General features: G+C 45.6%; 1 protein-coding gene across 1 annotated transcript; it reads right to left on the reverse strand.

The window, feature by feature from the left end:
* Positions 1-301: 301 nt before the first annotated feature.
* LOC104400300 (nuclear receptor-binding protein-like) lies at positions 302-14,057 on the reverse strand. Its single transcript, XM_010009590.1, has 12 exons — positions 13,925-14,057; positions 5,894-5,977; positions 5,595-5,653; positions 4,332-4,430; positions 4,124-4,256; positions 3,741-3,843; positions 1,859-1,909; positions 1,602-1,737; positions 1,458-1,511; positions 992-1,055; positions 851-906; positions 302-648 (listed from the first exon to the last, which is right to left on the reverse strand). Exons 1-12 carry the CDS (start codon positions 14,055-14,057, stop codon positions 550-552), a joined length of 1,071 nt encoding a protein of 356 aa, XP_010007892.1. The 3' UTR covers positions 302-549.
* Between the last annotated feature and the right edge of the window lie 916 nt (positions 14,058-14,973).

The following is a 14,973-nucleotide window of genomic DNA, read 5'->3' on the forward strand; positions in this document are numbered from 1 at the left end:
AACAAAAACAAAAGAAAAAACCGTTTCTGTGCTGTGCAAAAGACACTTTGTACAATTCAAACAGAACATACTCCATGCACATGAATGGGGCTACAGAATACCCCAAAGCCAGGACCCGGCTCCACCTGGCAAAATCCCAACAAAAACAGGGCTGGAAATAATACTGATGCGCAAAGTCCGAAAAAGAAATAAAAAGAAAAAACAAAAACAAAAGAAAAAACCGTTTCTGTGCTGTGCAAAAGACACTTTGTACAATTCAAACAGAACATACTCCATGCACATGAATGGGGCTACAGAATACCCCAAAGCCAGGACCCGGCTCCACCTGGCAAAATCCCAACAAAAACAGGGCTGGAAATAATACTGATGCGCAAAGTCCCCTTTAATAGGCGGGCAGGGAGGACTGTCGCTGAGCCCAGCCACGGCACATGCAGGATGAGCTTCCAAGCACTGCAGCTGGGGTCTTGCTGATGCCCTACAGTGATGGACAGACACAGAAGGGGGTCACAGGCAACAAAGCTGCACTGGCCGCCTGGGCGCCTAGGTGTGCTAAGATGACACCGTCACTGCCGTCAGGGCTCCGTTCCGGGTGTAGTAGAACTTGCTGAATGCCTCTTCAAGTAAACAGGTAAGTCTGCTCTGGTCAGCCTGGAAGAACAAGCTACAATGAGGGGTTGGCCCAGTCCACACAAAGCTAAGAGCTTGGCTGAAGCCTGCTGGAACATACAGGCAAGGACATGTCTTATTTCTCCTACTTCCCCCTCTAGAAAGGACACATCTGGTGTATACCAGTGATCTGTGACAAAGGAATGCAGACCTGTATCCCTCTCTGAGCCTCAAGTATGCTTACCTCACTGATGAATCCAAGCTGGACCAGTTCAGCTGCCAGCTCTTGGATGTTGTCATCTGCAACACAGGGAAGGATGAAAGTCTCAGGTCAGAGTGCACGGCTTTCCCCAGTGCACCACAGCATGGGAAGAAAGGTACTTACTGGGCTGCAGGTCACAGCTCAAGTGTCGATTCAACTTGTCTTCCAGTTTCAGCAGCAGTGTCAACTGCAGGGTAGAGAAGTTCTCATGAGGGACTGCAGTCTTGCAGGCTGCCACAAGCAGAAGCAATCCCCAGAAGACCCCATCAGTTTAGGAACCATCCCCCTCCAGAGCCCCATGGTAGTTTAACAGAGCAACCACATCCAGTTCCACTCCAAACCCCAGCCAGCAGCACCATCCTGTGGAGGAAGCCCGAATCTAGGGGTGGGCCAAAAACATTTGCTATATGCCAGTTTGGCCACAGGCACAAGCCTGAACCTGGCTCTGGGCTCCAAGGATCTGCAGAGGGTCCCACCAGGCACCAGCACACTGAAGCTATGAGCTCTGCACAGCTGCCCTGGTACACCCCCCCCCCCCCCACAACCTCAAACCCCCCCCCCCCAACATGCTCAGAAGGTAGGAACATACATGATGCTTCACTCCCTCCTCTACTGACTCAATGTTGCACTGCATCAGCACCACCTGAAACAGAAGCAGAGACACCCCATGACTGGCTGCTGCTGTGCAACACGACTGGCTGAGAGGAGGAGGAATGGAGCTCCCATTGCTCACCTTGCGGGTCTCCACCTCAGCAGGCTCTGGAGTTGGGGTTTTCACTGATGGTGGAGCAATGGGTGATTTCACCACTACCTGCTGGGGCTGCTGGGGTCGCGGCATCCCAAAAGCTGTGAGTGGGTAGATGCCATTCCTACAGGAAAGGAGCAAGGCCTGAGGTTATGCCTCCCTGAAACTTTCCCAGTCTCACACAGAGTTAAAAGTTGTCCTTAAAAAAACAAAATAAAACAAAACAAAAAAACCCAAGGTCTCACCTTACATCCTCCAGGAACTTGTCCAGCTCCAGTGCTGGAGATTGTGAGAAGCTGGCAATAAAAATAATAAAATAAAATACTGAGATGAAAAGTCATCCAACAGAATCATCCACTCAAATCTCTTTAGATGCAGTTTCAAATCCCCGTGTCCCAGACTATGGCTGTGTCAGTGGGCAGGGTGAGTACAGACAGGCAGCCAGCCAAAGGTGATAGAGACTTTAATCTTCCTCTAGAGGAAGCAACTATTCATAGAAGCTAAGGATGAGGCAGCAATTTAATTATGGCAGAACAGGTATCACACCTCCCTGTAGAGAGTTGTCCAATGCAAACAATTATTTGGAAGCTAGCCCAACAATACCATGCTCCTAGCAAGGTTTTTCAAAGACATCTGTTATACCAGACCTATGAAGCCATGTCCCATCTCCAGAAGAGCAAGGGCACATAGGACTGCAAAGGCAAGGACTTCTGCAGCAGCTGATGGCATAGTATAACCAGCCATATCACTCCAGACCAGAAACTAGAAACTATATTTCAGGATGTAATGCTCTGCCCAAATATTTCTCACTGGAGTTTCTGTTCTCTAATTTCTTTCCCAGACTGTTTGTTCAGCTTGCTGGCTTCTTAGTGTGACATCCTACAGGAAGTCTTCCTATTAATTTTTAATTCCCTAGCCAATAATTCCATTGAACACCCTCCTTGCTGACAGGGGACAGTAAGCACTGACAGCCTCTCCCCTTTGTGCCATAACTTGCCACATGTCTACTGCTCTTCTTCTTTCTCAACCTCAAGAACTTAAGAGTCCTTCCATGTGATGATGATGATTTCCAGCCCCTTGGTGAAGTCAGCTCTCTGATCTGCTCTAGGACTCGTCACAAAGGTTGCCACTTCGTACATGTACACATACAGCTAACTTCATAGAATAATAGAATGGTTTGGGTTGGAAGGGACCTTAAAGCTCATCTAGTTCCAACCCTCTGCTTTGGGCAGGGACACCTTCCACTAGACCAGGTTGCTCCAAGCCCCGTCCAACCTGGCCTTGAACACTGCCAGGGATGGGGCAGCCACAGCTTCTCTGGGCAGCCTGTGCCAGGGCCTCACCGCACTCACAGGGAAGAACTTCCTAATGGCTCATCTAAACCTCCCCTCTGACAGTTTAAAGACATTCTCCCTTGTCCTATCACTACATCTTCTACTGCCATTCAGTGGCCTGAGCATCCCAGGATGCTGGGCTACTCTGAAAGCATCCTGGTCTTCTCTGGTAATACAGTATCTTATTATTTTCAGCTAATGCCTCAACCAGCGAGGTTTCATTATCCAAAATTTAATATCATTAAATTGGCATCCTACTACTCCATACACTTACTTACACTATAGAGGTGGCTCCCTGAGTGGCTGCTTTGTGTTACTGATAGCTGCTGAAAACAGCTTTTCCCTTCGCCCATTGTAGAATGAGCTGCTCTGTTAAGAAAACACTGAGGAACCATATTTCCAACATGCTGGACTCCATTTGACAAGCCTGTGATTTATCAGAGTCACTTTCCCAAACTGCTCAGTCAGGTTTTGCTCAGGATTGTTCCAACTACAGTGTGTTAATTTCCCACCCCTCCGTCTGGGGAACAATTCATATCTCAGCTGCATGGGATCTGTTCACACAACATGGGTTCAAGGTTGTCTTCCACCCAGGAGTTACCCTCCACATCCTTTGTACCCTTCAACAGCAGCACCCACCAGCTCCCTTTTGTTTCCCAGTTAGTGGTGAAATACCAACACTAACTTGGAGAGAAGAGTCCCAGGCAGATCCTTCAGTGCTCATCCCAGTGCCCTGGCATCTGTTCCACATGCACCCAAGCAGCCCCCTCCAAGCTTACCACAAGGTACTCACATCATCTTGACTCCTTCCCTGTCTACATGATTAATCTCTGCCAACACAGCACTCATGTCAAGGTTTTTGGTCATTTCTTCTAAAGCATTTTCAGGAATCATATCTATTAAAACAGAAGTTAGAACAATTGCAATTCCTTTCCAATCTAAGAGAAGGAATAATAACCCCAGAGGCTTTAGGCTGTTAAAGTCACTCAGAGCAGGCAGGGCATCATAATCCTCCAGGCTTTGCAGTGACCACAGCTCTGTTTCACAAGGCCCTGGTCCCTGCCTGTTAAAAGCAGCATGAAGGCCTTGCTTTCCAGGATGCCAGATGTATTGACAACTTAAGAGAAGCTTCTCAAGAACATGGGGATGTGGCACCCTGGGACTCTTTATACTCACGCTGATGTCCAACGATACAGTGAGCAGCCAGTAGCTTCAGTGATGGCACCTCAAACAATGCCTGATGGAAAAGGAGCTCCCGGGCAGTAGGACGCTTGCCAGGGTCCTGCTCTAGACACTTCTGAATGAACTCCTGAAAACCAAAACTTGCATGAGACTATATGTAATGCCCATACATCTTCAGGGGCACCAATCCCTCCTCACTCACCCTCTGCAAGGGGTCCTCCAGCAGCTGGATGGCACTGTTAATGGCCTCCTGGGGCACGTAAGACGATTCTCCATTACCCTGTATTTCCAGCACCGCCATCTGCAAACACAAAAGCAGTGCATCAGACATCAGGAAGAATTACTGACTGCATTGAACAGAGCTCAAGGAGACCACTGCCAAGCATGAGATCATAACAACCAAGTTGTGTGGTGCTATTTAAGGTCACAGTCTGTGAGGGCAGAGAAAGAAAGACAGCCTCATTATGATTGCTTGTTTCTAGTAGCCTAACAGATTGCCAGGGAGACCTGAAAACTCTGCCAGCATCACCTTAGATAGTTCATACATCCATTTTGAATCTCATGATCCATTGGCCAGTACTTCTACTTGATAATTTCCAGCCTCTAATGAAGCAGTAACTGGATCACTGCCAGAATCTGACAGTGTCCGTCCTGGCTGTATGAATAGCTCTGTATTACAGGAAGAAAAGCAAGCACACAATGCCATCCAGAACTGTCTCCAGCCAACACATATGCAAATTCCCAGCTAGGAAAGGCTGGCAAAAGATTGCAGAGAACATCTTAAGGTTCAGCTCAAGTTTTGCTTCCTAAAAGTTGTGTTTCCACAGTTCTCTTCCTACTTCACTTATGGGATGTGCAGCACAGATTGAGAATTGTGTTGGCTCTTGCTCACAATTCTTCCCAGAAAATACTCCTACTAATAACTCCCTCTTCCTAGACTTGGGCCTGTTGATTGCAAGGACAGAGGAACCACTAAGCTGCTAAGATCAGGTATGTCAGACCCATGCTTGACTGCAATCAGCACCGACATCAGGTGAGGACAGGCTGACCCAGAAAAGTTATGGACTACATCTGTCCTCTCCTCCAGACACCACAGGAAGAACAGGTACTCCCCAGAAGGGGAATTTTGTTCTCCATGTACTTTAAAGTACAGTTTATAGTAGTGACTGTTTCCACCAGCCAGTGGGAACAGCCAGAATCCAGACCTGGCCAAAACCTGCGGAGTAATGAATTGCACATTAGGAATTTCAGAAAGAACTACCCATTAGCAAGCTATATCTTACTATGAGTAAGGCATCTGGGGGAGCCTCAATAGGGATCCATCTAAGGCAAAGTGCATTTAGCTCAGAGAATAAAACACCCTTGTTACCAAGCTAACCCACCCATAACCACAATATCTAGAGCCACCTCCTTCCCTCAAATTCATTCTCTCTCTTTACCACAGGTCAAAGTGTTCCACACTCACCTCCAGTGCACACATCCCAAAGGAATAAATGTCCACAGCAGTGGTGACATTGGCAACTTCTGTAACAGAAAAAAGGTTCTGTTATCAGTCTATTCTTGCATTCTCTCCCTCCTCTGCAGCCTTCTCTCCCTCCTCTGCTATCAAAAGACTGAGGAGTTGAAGCATTTAAGCAGGCAAATAACTCAAAACCGTTAATGCGACATCTGTCATGAGCCTGTAGCTGAAAACAAGATGCAGAACAGCTTGGAAGCATTAGTAATGCCAACGAAACCAGGCCTGCAGCTGTAGCCACACCCTACCTCCATATTCCGGGGCAAAGAAGTGCAAGTTCTTCTGCTCCTCACGACAGGTCTTCACATGGTTGTTAATTGTGTCCGGTGCCACTAGAAGAAAGTCATGAATGCTTAGGATGCAGGAAACCGTAGCCCATCCCTGACTAGATCCTAGGGAACACATGCAACCCCAGGGCCCCCTGGGTAGCCAAAGGGGCAGCAGAGGGGAGTTTCATTGACCCTTCATCAGTCCCTCATCTTAGGTCACCTGCCCTGATACTTTTCTCCATTGTTTCCTTGGCTGCAGTTCGACTAAGGCAGCTTAGTGTTACTCTCCAAGAGCAAACCTGGAGACAAGAGGAGGAAACCTGGAGATAACAGCTTCTGCCACATGGGAAGACAAGATGGGAAAGACCCCCTGTCAGAGTGCAAGTCCTGAAAGCACCTAACTTTCTATAGCACTTGTCACAAGCAACTCAACAGAAGCCCTAGGAAACGCCAGAGATGGCAAGATCACCCAATTATTCATTATTAGGAGAAGGATAGACCTACAAGGAAACTTCTCCATGTACCAGCATGGCATTGGTGCCAAAATGCCTCAAGACAAAAGTCAAGCAAAGCTGCTGAATGAGGAGAGATGACCACCCTCACAGCAGAAGTCTCCCAGCAGCCTCCACAGCTACAACCACAAACCACTCAGAGGCAAAGGGATAGAATAACTCCCAGTCACAAGAACAACCAAGCAGAACACAAGTATGGACCGCTCTCCACACCAAAAAAATAATAAAACAAACAAACAAACAAACAAACAAAAAAAAAACACCCCACAAACAACCTTTGGGACAACCACTTTTGAAAACACCACAAACAACTTTCCAAAACTAAGCAGCTGGCTCCATCAGAGAGAAACACTGACGTAGGCAGAGAGCACAGAGTGACCATCCATCCCTTCTAAATTTGTACTTCCACCCTTGAACATGTCTGGTCCCACAGTCTCAGGCCACTTTGTCAGTGACCTGGACAATCACAATTGGTCCTGGTCTGTCCTACTACTGCTGGACTTAGATGAGATGCGCCAAACCACTTGTATTTTTCCAGGTTCCTGGATTAGGGCAGGACACGCCAAAGAGGATTCAAATGAATGAGACTTGAACTAGTTCCCAGCCTCAACGTAGATATGATCATTGAGCTCTATTCAGAAAAGAAAAATCTGCCTTGGTAAATCATCTCAACCCTGCTGTGGCACATACCAAATCATATTACCTTACTCGAGCACTGGAAACAGCTTACTCCAATGGCCAGCATCTACTTTCCCAACCAATCATTCATGAGTAGTTTACTGCTTTTTGTTCTTGTGCTAGCTCTTATTTTGGGAGTCCAACAAGATTACTTCATTCCTACTGCTTAACTGTTTACAGACACCACAAGGTCCTCTCAGCTTCACAGCACTAAGCAAAGTAAGCTAAATTCTGCTTCCTCTTAAGACTTGCTTTGCATTTTGCCAGTGACACTCACTACTTTTTAGAGGAGCTCTGGCCAGGGCCACGCACAATCACACCAATTCTTTTTACTAGGGACTGTACCCCAATGGATTTTAACATTGCACACTTGGCAAGTGGGTCAAATTCCTCCCCTGAACAGCTAGTAGATACCAGATCCTCCTCAATTCCCAAATGACCAACTCTGGACTTCTAGGCAGCTTTGTATTTTGCACTATGGAATTACAACTGGAATTTGTTCAGTCCTCTAATGTCTCCCTGCACTTCTAGAGGACATCCTGATCTACCTCAGCATCACATGTTCCTATGTTTCCATTAACAGCCTCAACATTGATGAGATCAGTACTTGAAAGACTCCAAACCCCTCTGGTGGGGCAGCCCTTTTTCACCTTCAGCCCTGTCACCATGCCTCCAATCAGTCTCCAACTCAGCATACAGGACAAATCACCCAAGGTTTGTCCAGCACAACAGGTTCTCATACTGGGCCTTCTAAAGAGGTTCCCAGACATCCACAATGGAGAAGTCCTGTTAACTTGCTTTTGTCTACAGGTAGTATCTGCCTTAAGTCACCCACTGTGTATGTCTGGTCTAGAGGTGGCTACTCAGAAAGGAGGGGCTATGTCAGGTCCAGCAGCTGATTTCCCCATCATTACTCCTCTTTCCTTTCTGTAGATGTGTTGGCTAAGAAATCAAGATCAGGTTTAATAGTACTGTCCCCTTTGCCCTCAAAGTAATTTATTCTTTTCTATTCAAAAGAACAATTAATCGCTGTAAAAACAAACAACTTAATGTCAAATGAGATTTTGCCTTCTTAGAAAACCCACCCACACCACACACACCCCAGGCACACATGGCCACTCATGACTTCCAGAACTTCCAGAACTTTTGCTGGAGACTTGAAGGAACTAATTTTGCCTAAATCTATAGTGTATCACTGGTGGGTATGAGGGGTGGAGATAAGGATAGCTACAGCCCTACGAAGGGACAGAGGCTGAGCACATCCAGAAACTTAATGTTGCTGCAGATGCAGTCACCTGAACACTGTGACCAAGAACAGGTTTTTCTTCAGAGTGTCCAATACCATTAAGATTTTGGCATTCCCTCAAGGTCCAGGGTGTAATGCATCACAGGATCTTGCTGATCCCAAATGTGTTTTGTTCCCTGTCTACAAGAACTATAACTTTGTCCTGGTTTTTCCTGCAACAGAACATGCTTTAGAAAGACTTCAGAAACCCTTCTGCTCTAAAGTCTGAATTTCTGTTTTTGTTTTAATGGAATACTCGGTGTCTTTGTGCAGCATGCAGTATACATGAACTATCAAATAGGTGGCTTTGTGAACCCTGGTAAGCCTAACATCTATCGCTCCATGACAGCCTCTGACTACCAGAAACTAACTGGCCAATCTGGGGATATAAAATAAGACAGATAAAATAAGTCTCGTATTTGTTCTGCCTTTCTTATCAGTACAATGGATTGTAAGAATAAACAGGAACCCATCTTCAGCTACACAGCTCTGTAGAGTCAGATGTCTGGCAACCACTACCAAGATCCTGCAGCCCCATTGTCTCACCAGGGCCAGACCCCTGGACAAGGGCACAGACATCATGACTGGCCCCTGAAGAGAGGCACTGTGTGAACAGTGCCAGCACTGCAGAAACTCAGCACACACCATCAAGTGTTGGACCAATGTCCCGAGGCGGGAAATCTGGCACAGTACTATGAAGGACAGTGCCATCCTACCAAACATGGAGCAGAATAGCCGAGGGTAAAGTCATCTTCCAAACGATGTTCTGATTAGCTTAATTTTCCAATGTGTCTTTAAAGATTATTTCTGCTGCATGTTGGATGGCAAGGGCTAGTTGACTATCCAGCCATTCTGTCCTTTGCTCTTGGGCTCTGTTTAAGAACAGAAAACAGGCAGTGATCAATCACAAAAGCTATTATCAACAGAAACCTTAGTTAGTGATGTAATATAGGCACTCCCATACCAGAAAGGCAAGTCAATGAAATCCTCTGGAAGCCCAACCTCTACCTATAATGGCTGTTTGTACCTCATTAAGGACTTGATAATAAGCTTCTCTGCATCCAGGTCCTGTGGACATTTTGCAGTGGCAGAGCTATTTCTGGAAAGAGCTGGGCTTGCACTGTATAGGAACTTCCAGCTCAGATAAATAGAAAAGCAATTTTGAATTAGCTGTTGTAGGACACCCAGGGACCTGTCCCCTCTGATACTGTGGTCCTTGTGCCTCTGAATTTGCAGAGTCCCACTGGAATTCTCCAACATGTCTTTCTGTCACCGTAGCAGAGCCCAGCTCTGTTTGATTAGCCGGACGTGGCAAGCTTCTTTCCTGCTCTAGCAGTTTATATCACAGCTCACGTGCAACTTGGCTGGAAGTCACACACATAACCTTGCTTTGTCATTGCAAAGCTAAAGCAATGCAACAGTAGAGCAATGGCTTAAGACCACCAGATTCTTCACTGTATGCCTTAGGGCTAAGCAGAGACAGCTTTGCCAGACACACATCTGTTCCGTTCATCACTGTGACAGCAACAACCTGCTATTGAAGTCAATTCTGAAAAATTCACTGTGAGCATGTTAAACAAGGCAGACAAAAGTGCTATTGCATCTTGCGACAGTATTTTAGAAGCTGGGGCAAGAAATGTTGGGTTTGGTCTGGTCTAGTTACTGTCGTAGGTCTGTCACCTTGGTGCACAAGCCATTTAGCACAGATAGAGGCTTGCCTGAGAGTACATTTAAAAACAGGCTCTTAACTGCACAAGATAAGGATACACACTTTAATATGCCTCTGACACAAGCTCTTCTGAATGACTCGCAGATGGTTGCTACCTGCCATCCACTACTATATCTAGTAATAATTCTGTGAATGATCAGATTCGTGAAGGCTCAGGACAGTTATACTAAGCAAGACAAACAATGAAGGTTAAAAAGGAAAGTCTGATCATCAACATTAACAATGAACATGGTTTTCTCAGCCACAGAGAAGACAACAGCAAGCGGCAGGCTACAAGACATAGCACTACATGACTGATCAGTCATGTAGGGAATCAGCAAAGCAAAGATGAATATTAGAAAATGATTCAGCCAAATATGGTGTCATGCAGGGCCGATGACAGGAAGAGACATGAAGTACAGCAGAAGGTAGGACAAGCAACTTGCCTGTGGCAAGCTGAACTCAGTCTGACAATAAAAGCATAAAGAGAAATAATTAGCATTACTACAGGAACATGCAGAGCTTGCTGACTTCTCAAACCCTCAAGGACATGCTAGAGCAAAGAGCTCACCAGGGTAAATGGAGCTCAGAGTGCCCACCAGTCATTAGGAGCGTCAGCCAAGAACACACTTGGTGGTATTAATTCCAACTGTCAGCAGTGGCAGGTTTTAGCAGAGATGCCCAATCACCCAGCAACCTGCCCTTTTAAACACTACATGCTGCAGAAAACATTTTCCTCTTGTCCTGTGTCCAATTCACACCCACCTTTGTTCTGCATTCAACACTTCCTCCCTGCAGATACAAAAGACAAGTCTGGCCAACAGTCCTTCCTCTCCTCCTGAAGTAGCCATTGAACCACTTGGTCCCTTGCAAATGCCTAAGCATTCTCCAAAGCAAGACTGTATTAGTCTGCTCTTAAAGTGCTCAACTACACTGTACTCCATGTTTCAGCAGGCTTAGAAAACAGACAAAGACAAGATGACCACAAGAAGGATCAAGAGCTAACCTTTAAGGTTAGTTTCAGGCTTGCTATGCCATCCAGGAACAGGGGTTGATTAACTACCTTACCTATGCTGCACTGTATCAGCACCACAGGGACACAAAAATAATCAACTGAACGCAAGACCATCTGTTTGCAACTATGAAGGGGTGGCCACAGAGCCAGGACAGGTATGAGGCCACATTGTCATCCCCTGCACTCATGTACAAGACATTTTCGCTACTGCAAAAGGGTCTAAAACTGCACAAACCCAAGGCATTTCACAGTTCACTTAATTTGCACACAAAGATGACAAATGCATTTTTATTAGGGAGGGCAAAGCCTAGAAAAATAAGCAACTAGGAAGCCATTGGAAACAGAAAAGCAGCACACAGCCATTAACACTGAGTCAAACAGGAAGAGTAGGGCATATTTAAGTTGATCACAGAATGCAAGCATCCTACAGCCCTGTAGATCTGTATCAGGGACTGTAAACAGTGTTTGCAAAGTTATTTGCAACACTGAGTCACCAAAAGCAAGAGGATTTTTTTATTTTAACAGCTGAATATCTAATGAGATGAAGAGGCAAAGAGGTTCAGTATATGAAGTTTACTACGTAACAGCTCCCAGTGTCAGATAACAGCCCCACAGCTGCTTACATCCATGTTCATGCTCGCCACATCCATTGACATTGTTTCTGAGTAGCAGAACTAATCTCTGCTTAAAACATTGCCCACGTTTAAGTCAGAGATTCTGCTGAAGCAGAACCAGTGCTACTTGCAACAGAGAGCTGGTATCATACAAAAATTCATGTACTTTCAAGAAAGGTATCCTGCTCCACAGAAATCAATATAGAATCATAAAATCACGTCGTGGTTCAGATTGGAAGGGTCCACTGGAAGTCACCTTGTCCAAACCTGCCTGTTCCAGCAGGGACATCCAGAGCCAGTTTCCCAGTACCATGTCCAGTCAGCCTCTGAAGAGCTCCAAGAATGGAGACTCCATCACCTCGTGGGGCAACCTATGCCTGCATCACCCTCACACTGAAAAAGCATTTCATGGTGTTCAGAGGGAACCTTCTGTGGTCCAGTTTGTGCCTGTTGTCTCTGGTCCTGTCACTGGACACCACTGAGAAGAGCATGGCTCCATCCTCTTGGCACCATTCCTTGAAGTATTCCATCCCCCAGAGCCTGTTCTGCTCCAGGCTGAGCCATCCCAGCTCCCTCAGCCTTTCCCCACAGCAGAGATGCTCCAGTCCCTCCAGCATGCCTTGCAAGGTCCCTCCTCCCTTGGTGGCCCCTCACTGGACCCACTCCATGTCCCTCTTGCACTAGGGAGCCCAGCACTCCTGGTGTGTCCTCAGCAGTGCTGAGCAGAGGGGAAGGATTCCCTCCCCCTTGAGCTGCTGGCAATATTTTGCCTCTGCATTCCAGGATATCAGTAGACTTCTTTGTAACAAGGGCACATTGTTCACTCGTGTATATATGAAGGCATATAAATGAATGATAAGAAGGAAAATGATCATCCTGCATCAGACTTCTTGTGCAGCAGTGGGTGGTATTTTTCTGTTTAAATAAAAAACTGTAAGTTTTAAACTGACATGTTTGACCACATCCATTACATGAAAGCAGAGCAGGAAATGGAAGACCATAGACACAAGAACAGATAAAGAGGACTTATCTTACAAGTACCTGTCAATCCTGGCTGCATGCAGGGTCTTAGGCAGGAACTTAACAGGTGATTAACACTTTATCTGGAAGAGTTCATGATACAAACAACTTCATTCTGAACAAAGTGCATAGAGAAATTCGAAATGTGCACACAAAGCCAAGTTCTAAGTTACAGACCAAAGGAACAAAGGTCCTACAGAGCAGTCAAACCCCTGCTTGGGGTGCATCATCTGACTGCAATACAGCTTTTATACCAAAAAGATGAAGGGGCAGTAGGGCTGCCATTCTTACTCGGTTCTTTCTCAGCTGAAATGGCAGGGCAATTATTACCTGCAGTAGCCTCACATCACAGTGAAAGAATTACATGCAATCATAAAAACAAGAAAAAAAGACATTCACTGAAATGCTATGGACCAAGCTACTCTGGGAGCATCTTTTAGTCCCAGAAGACATACACTGATAAAGTCCTCAGAAACATGACTGTGAAAGTTATTTTATGTTTTAAGCAGCTTTGCTTAACAGCACTGAACCAGTAAAAATGCATATTTGATTAAAATGCAATTATGGCCCACAAGATTTGAGTACTTCAAGTTTAACTTCCCTGAATTTCAAACTTCACATGTCTGATTACTGTTATTTCACAACACGCTGAAGCTGTGCAAATGGTCTTGGAAGACTTAAACAGAAAAGCTCACCCCCTGAAAGCAGGAACTAGAGTGAAAACACTGGTGCACATGCTTCAAGGCCTAAATCACAAGAAGTGTCTAGGTTGGAAGGGACTTCTCAAGAATATAGCTCACCCCCGTTGCTCCAGCAGGGTCAGCTAAAACAGGCATGGCAGAGGGGTTGGAACTAGATAAGCTTAAGGTCCCTTCCAACCCAAACCATTCTATAAATTTGTGCCCCTTGCCTCTTGTCCTGTCAGTGGGCACTACAGAGACTGGCTCTCGCCTCTTCATTCCCTCCCATGAGGTATTTGTAATATTGAAATGACCCCCCTGAGCCACCTTCTCTCCACACCAAACAACTTCAGCTCTCTCAGCCTTTCCTCATATAGACAGATGCTACAGTCCCTTAATTGTTTTCGTGGCCCTGTGCAAGACTCTCTCCATTAAGTCCATGTTTGTCTTGTACTGTGGAGCTCAGATCTGGACACAGCACTCCAGATGTGGTATTACCAGTGCTAAAGAAAGGAAGGATCACTTCGCTCAATCCACCAGCAATGCTCTTTCCTAAGATACTGCTGGCCACCTTTGCTGTCAGGGTGTGTTTCTTGTTCATGGTCAGCTTGCTGTACTCCAGGATTCCCATGTCGTGATTTGCAGAGTTGGTTTCCAGAAAGTTAATCTTGAGCACGTATATGGGGATGTAAATACTTGCTAAGTTTATATTCAAGAGATTTTTCAAGAACCAACATGAAGGAGCCTTCTAAAATGCTAATGTTCCACATGCCTTCAATCAAAGGACCCCAAAAGGAGTGGACATATTCATCTGCCATACTAGTACTAAAATGGGTAAATGAAGACCTGGATGACAATGAAGACATGTCCTTGACACATCCTGGAAATCCACATAAAGGCAGAGAAAAACTACAGTCCAGAGCTGAAGAAGCAGAAGCCTTCAGTGCAACACAAAAAGAATAATTCTGACACAGGAAAGGCACATTCTCATAACCTGAAGCACCAGAGTGAGAAATTTAAACCTTTTCAGAAGATCTTATTTAATTGAAAATGACAATCAGTCTAGAAGACAGTTTGCTAGTGTTTTCATGAACGGGATGACTCACAGCAGCACAAAGGCATCCTGAGCAAGGAAGGCAAGCACATGAAGCAAGAGCCAGCTTTTAAGCCTTCTGCAAAATTAAAATGAGACTTTATTACCATCACGCCATAGTAGGAGGTAGATCTGTTAAGTATGTATTCTGCTTGGTAACTCTGCAACAAGGCCAAAGACACAAATTCTGACCACTAAATCTGACTTAAAACCCCCCAACAGAACACCACCCTCCCCCAAATACACACTAAATCACAACACATTCAGTCAGGTGCTATTTGAAGTTTCAAAACCTAGCCACGTCAATTAAAAGCCCACTGATTGTCACTTACCTATAACTGCTCCTCCTGCCTTGAGGTGCATGCTTACATACAAAAATAAAGGCAGGTCTCTGGTAATCATTTTTGCCACTCCAGTAATCTTAGGATCACAGAATCATAGAATAGTTAGGGTT

This window comes from Nestor notabilis, unplaced genomic scaffold, assembly GCF_000696875.1.
Source record: "Nestor notabilis isolate BGI_N333 unplaced genomic scaffold, ASM69687v1 scaffold22122, whole genome shotgun sequence".
Taxonomy (NCBI): Eukaryota; Metazoa; Chordata; class Aves; order Psittaciformes; family Psittacidae; genus Nestor; species Nestor notabilis.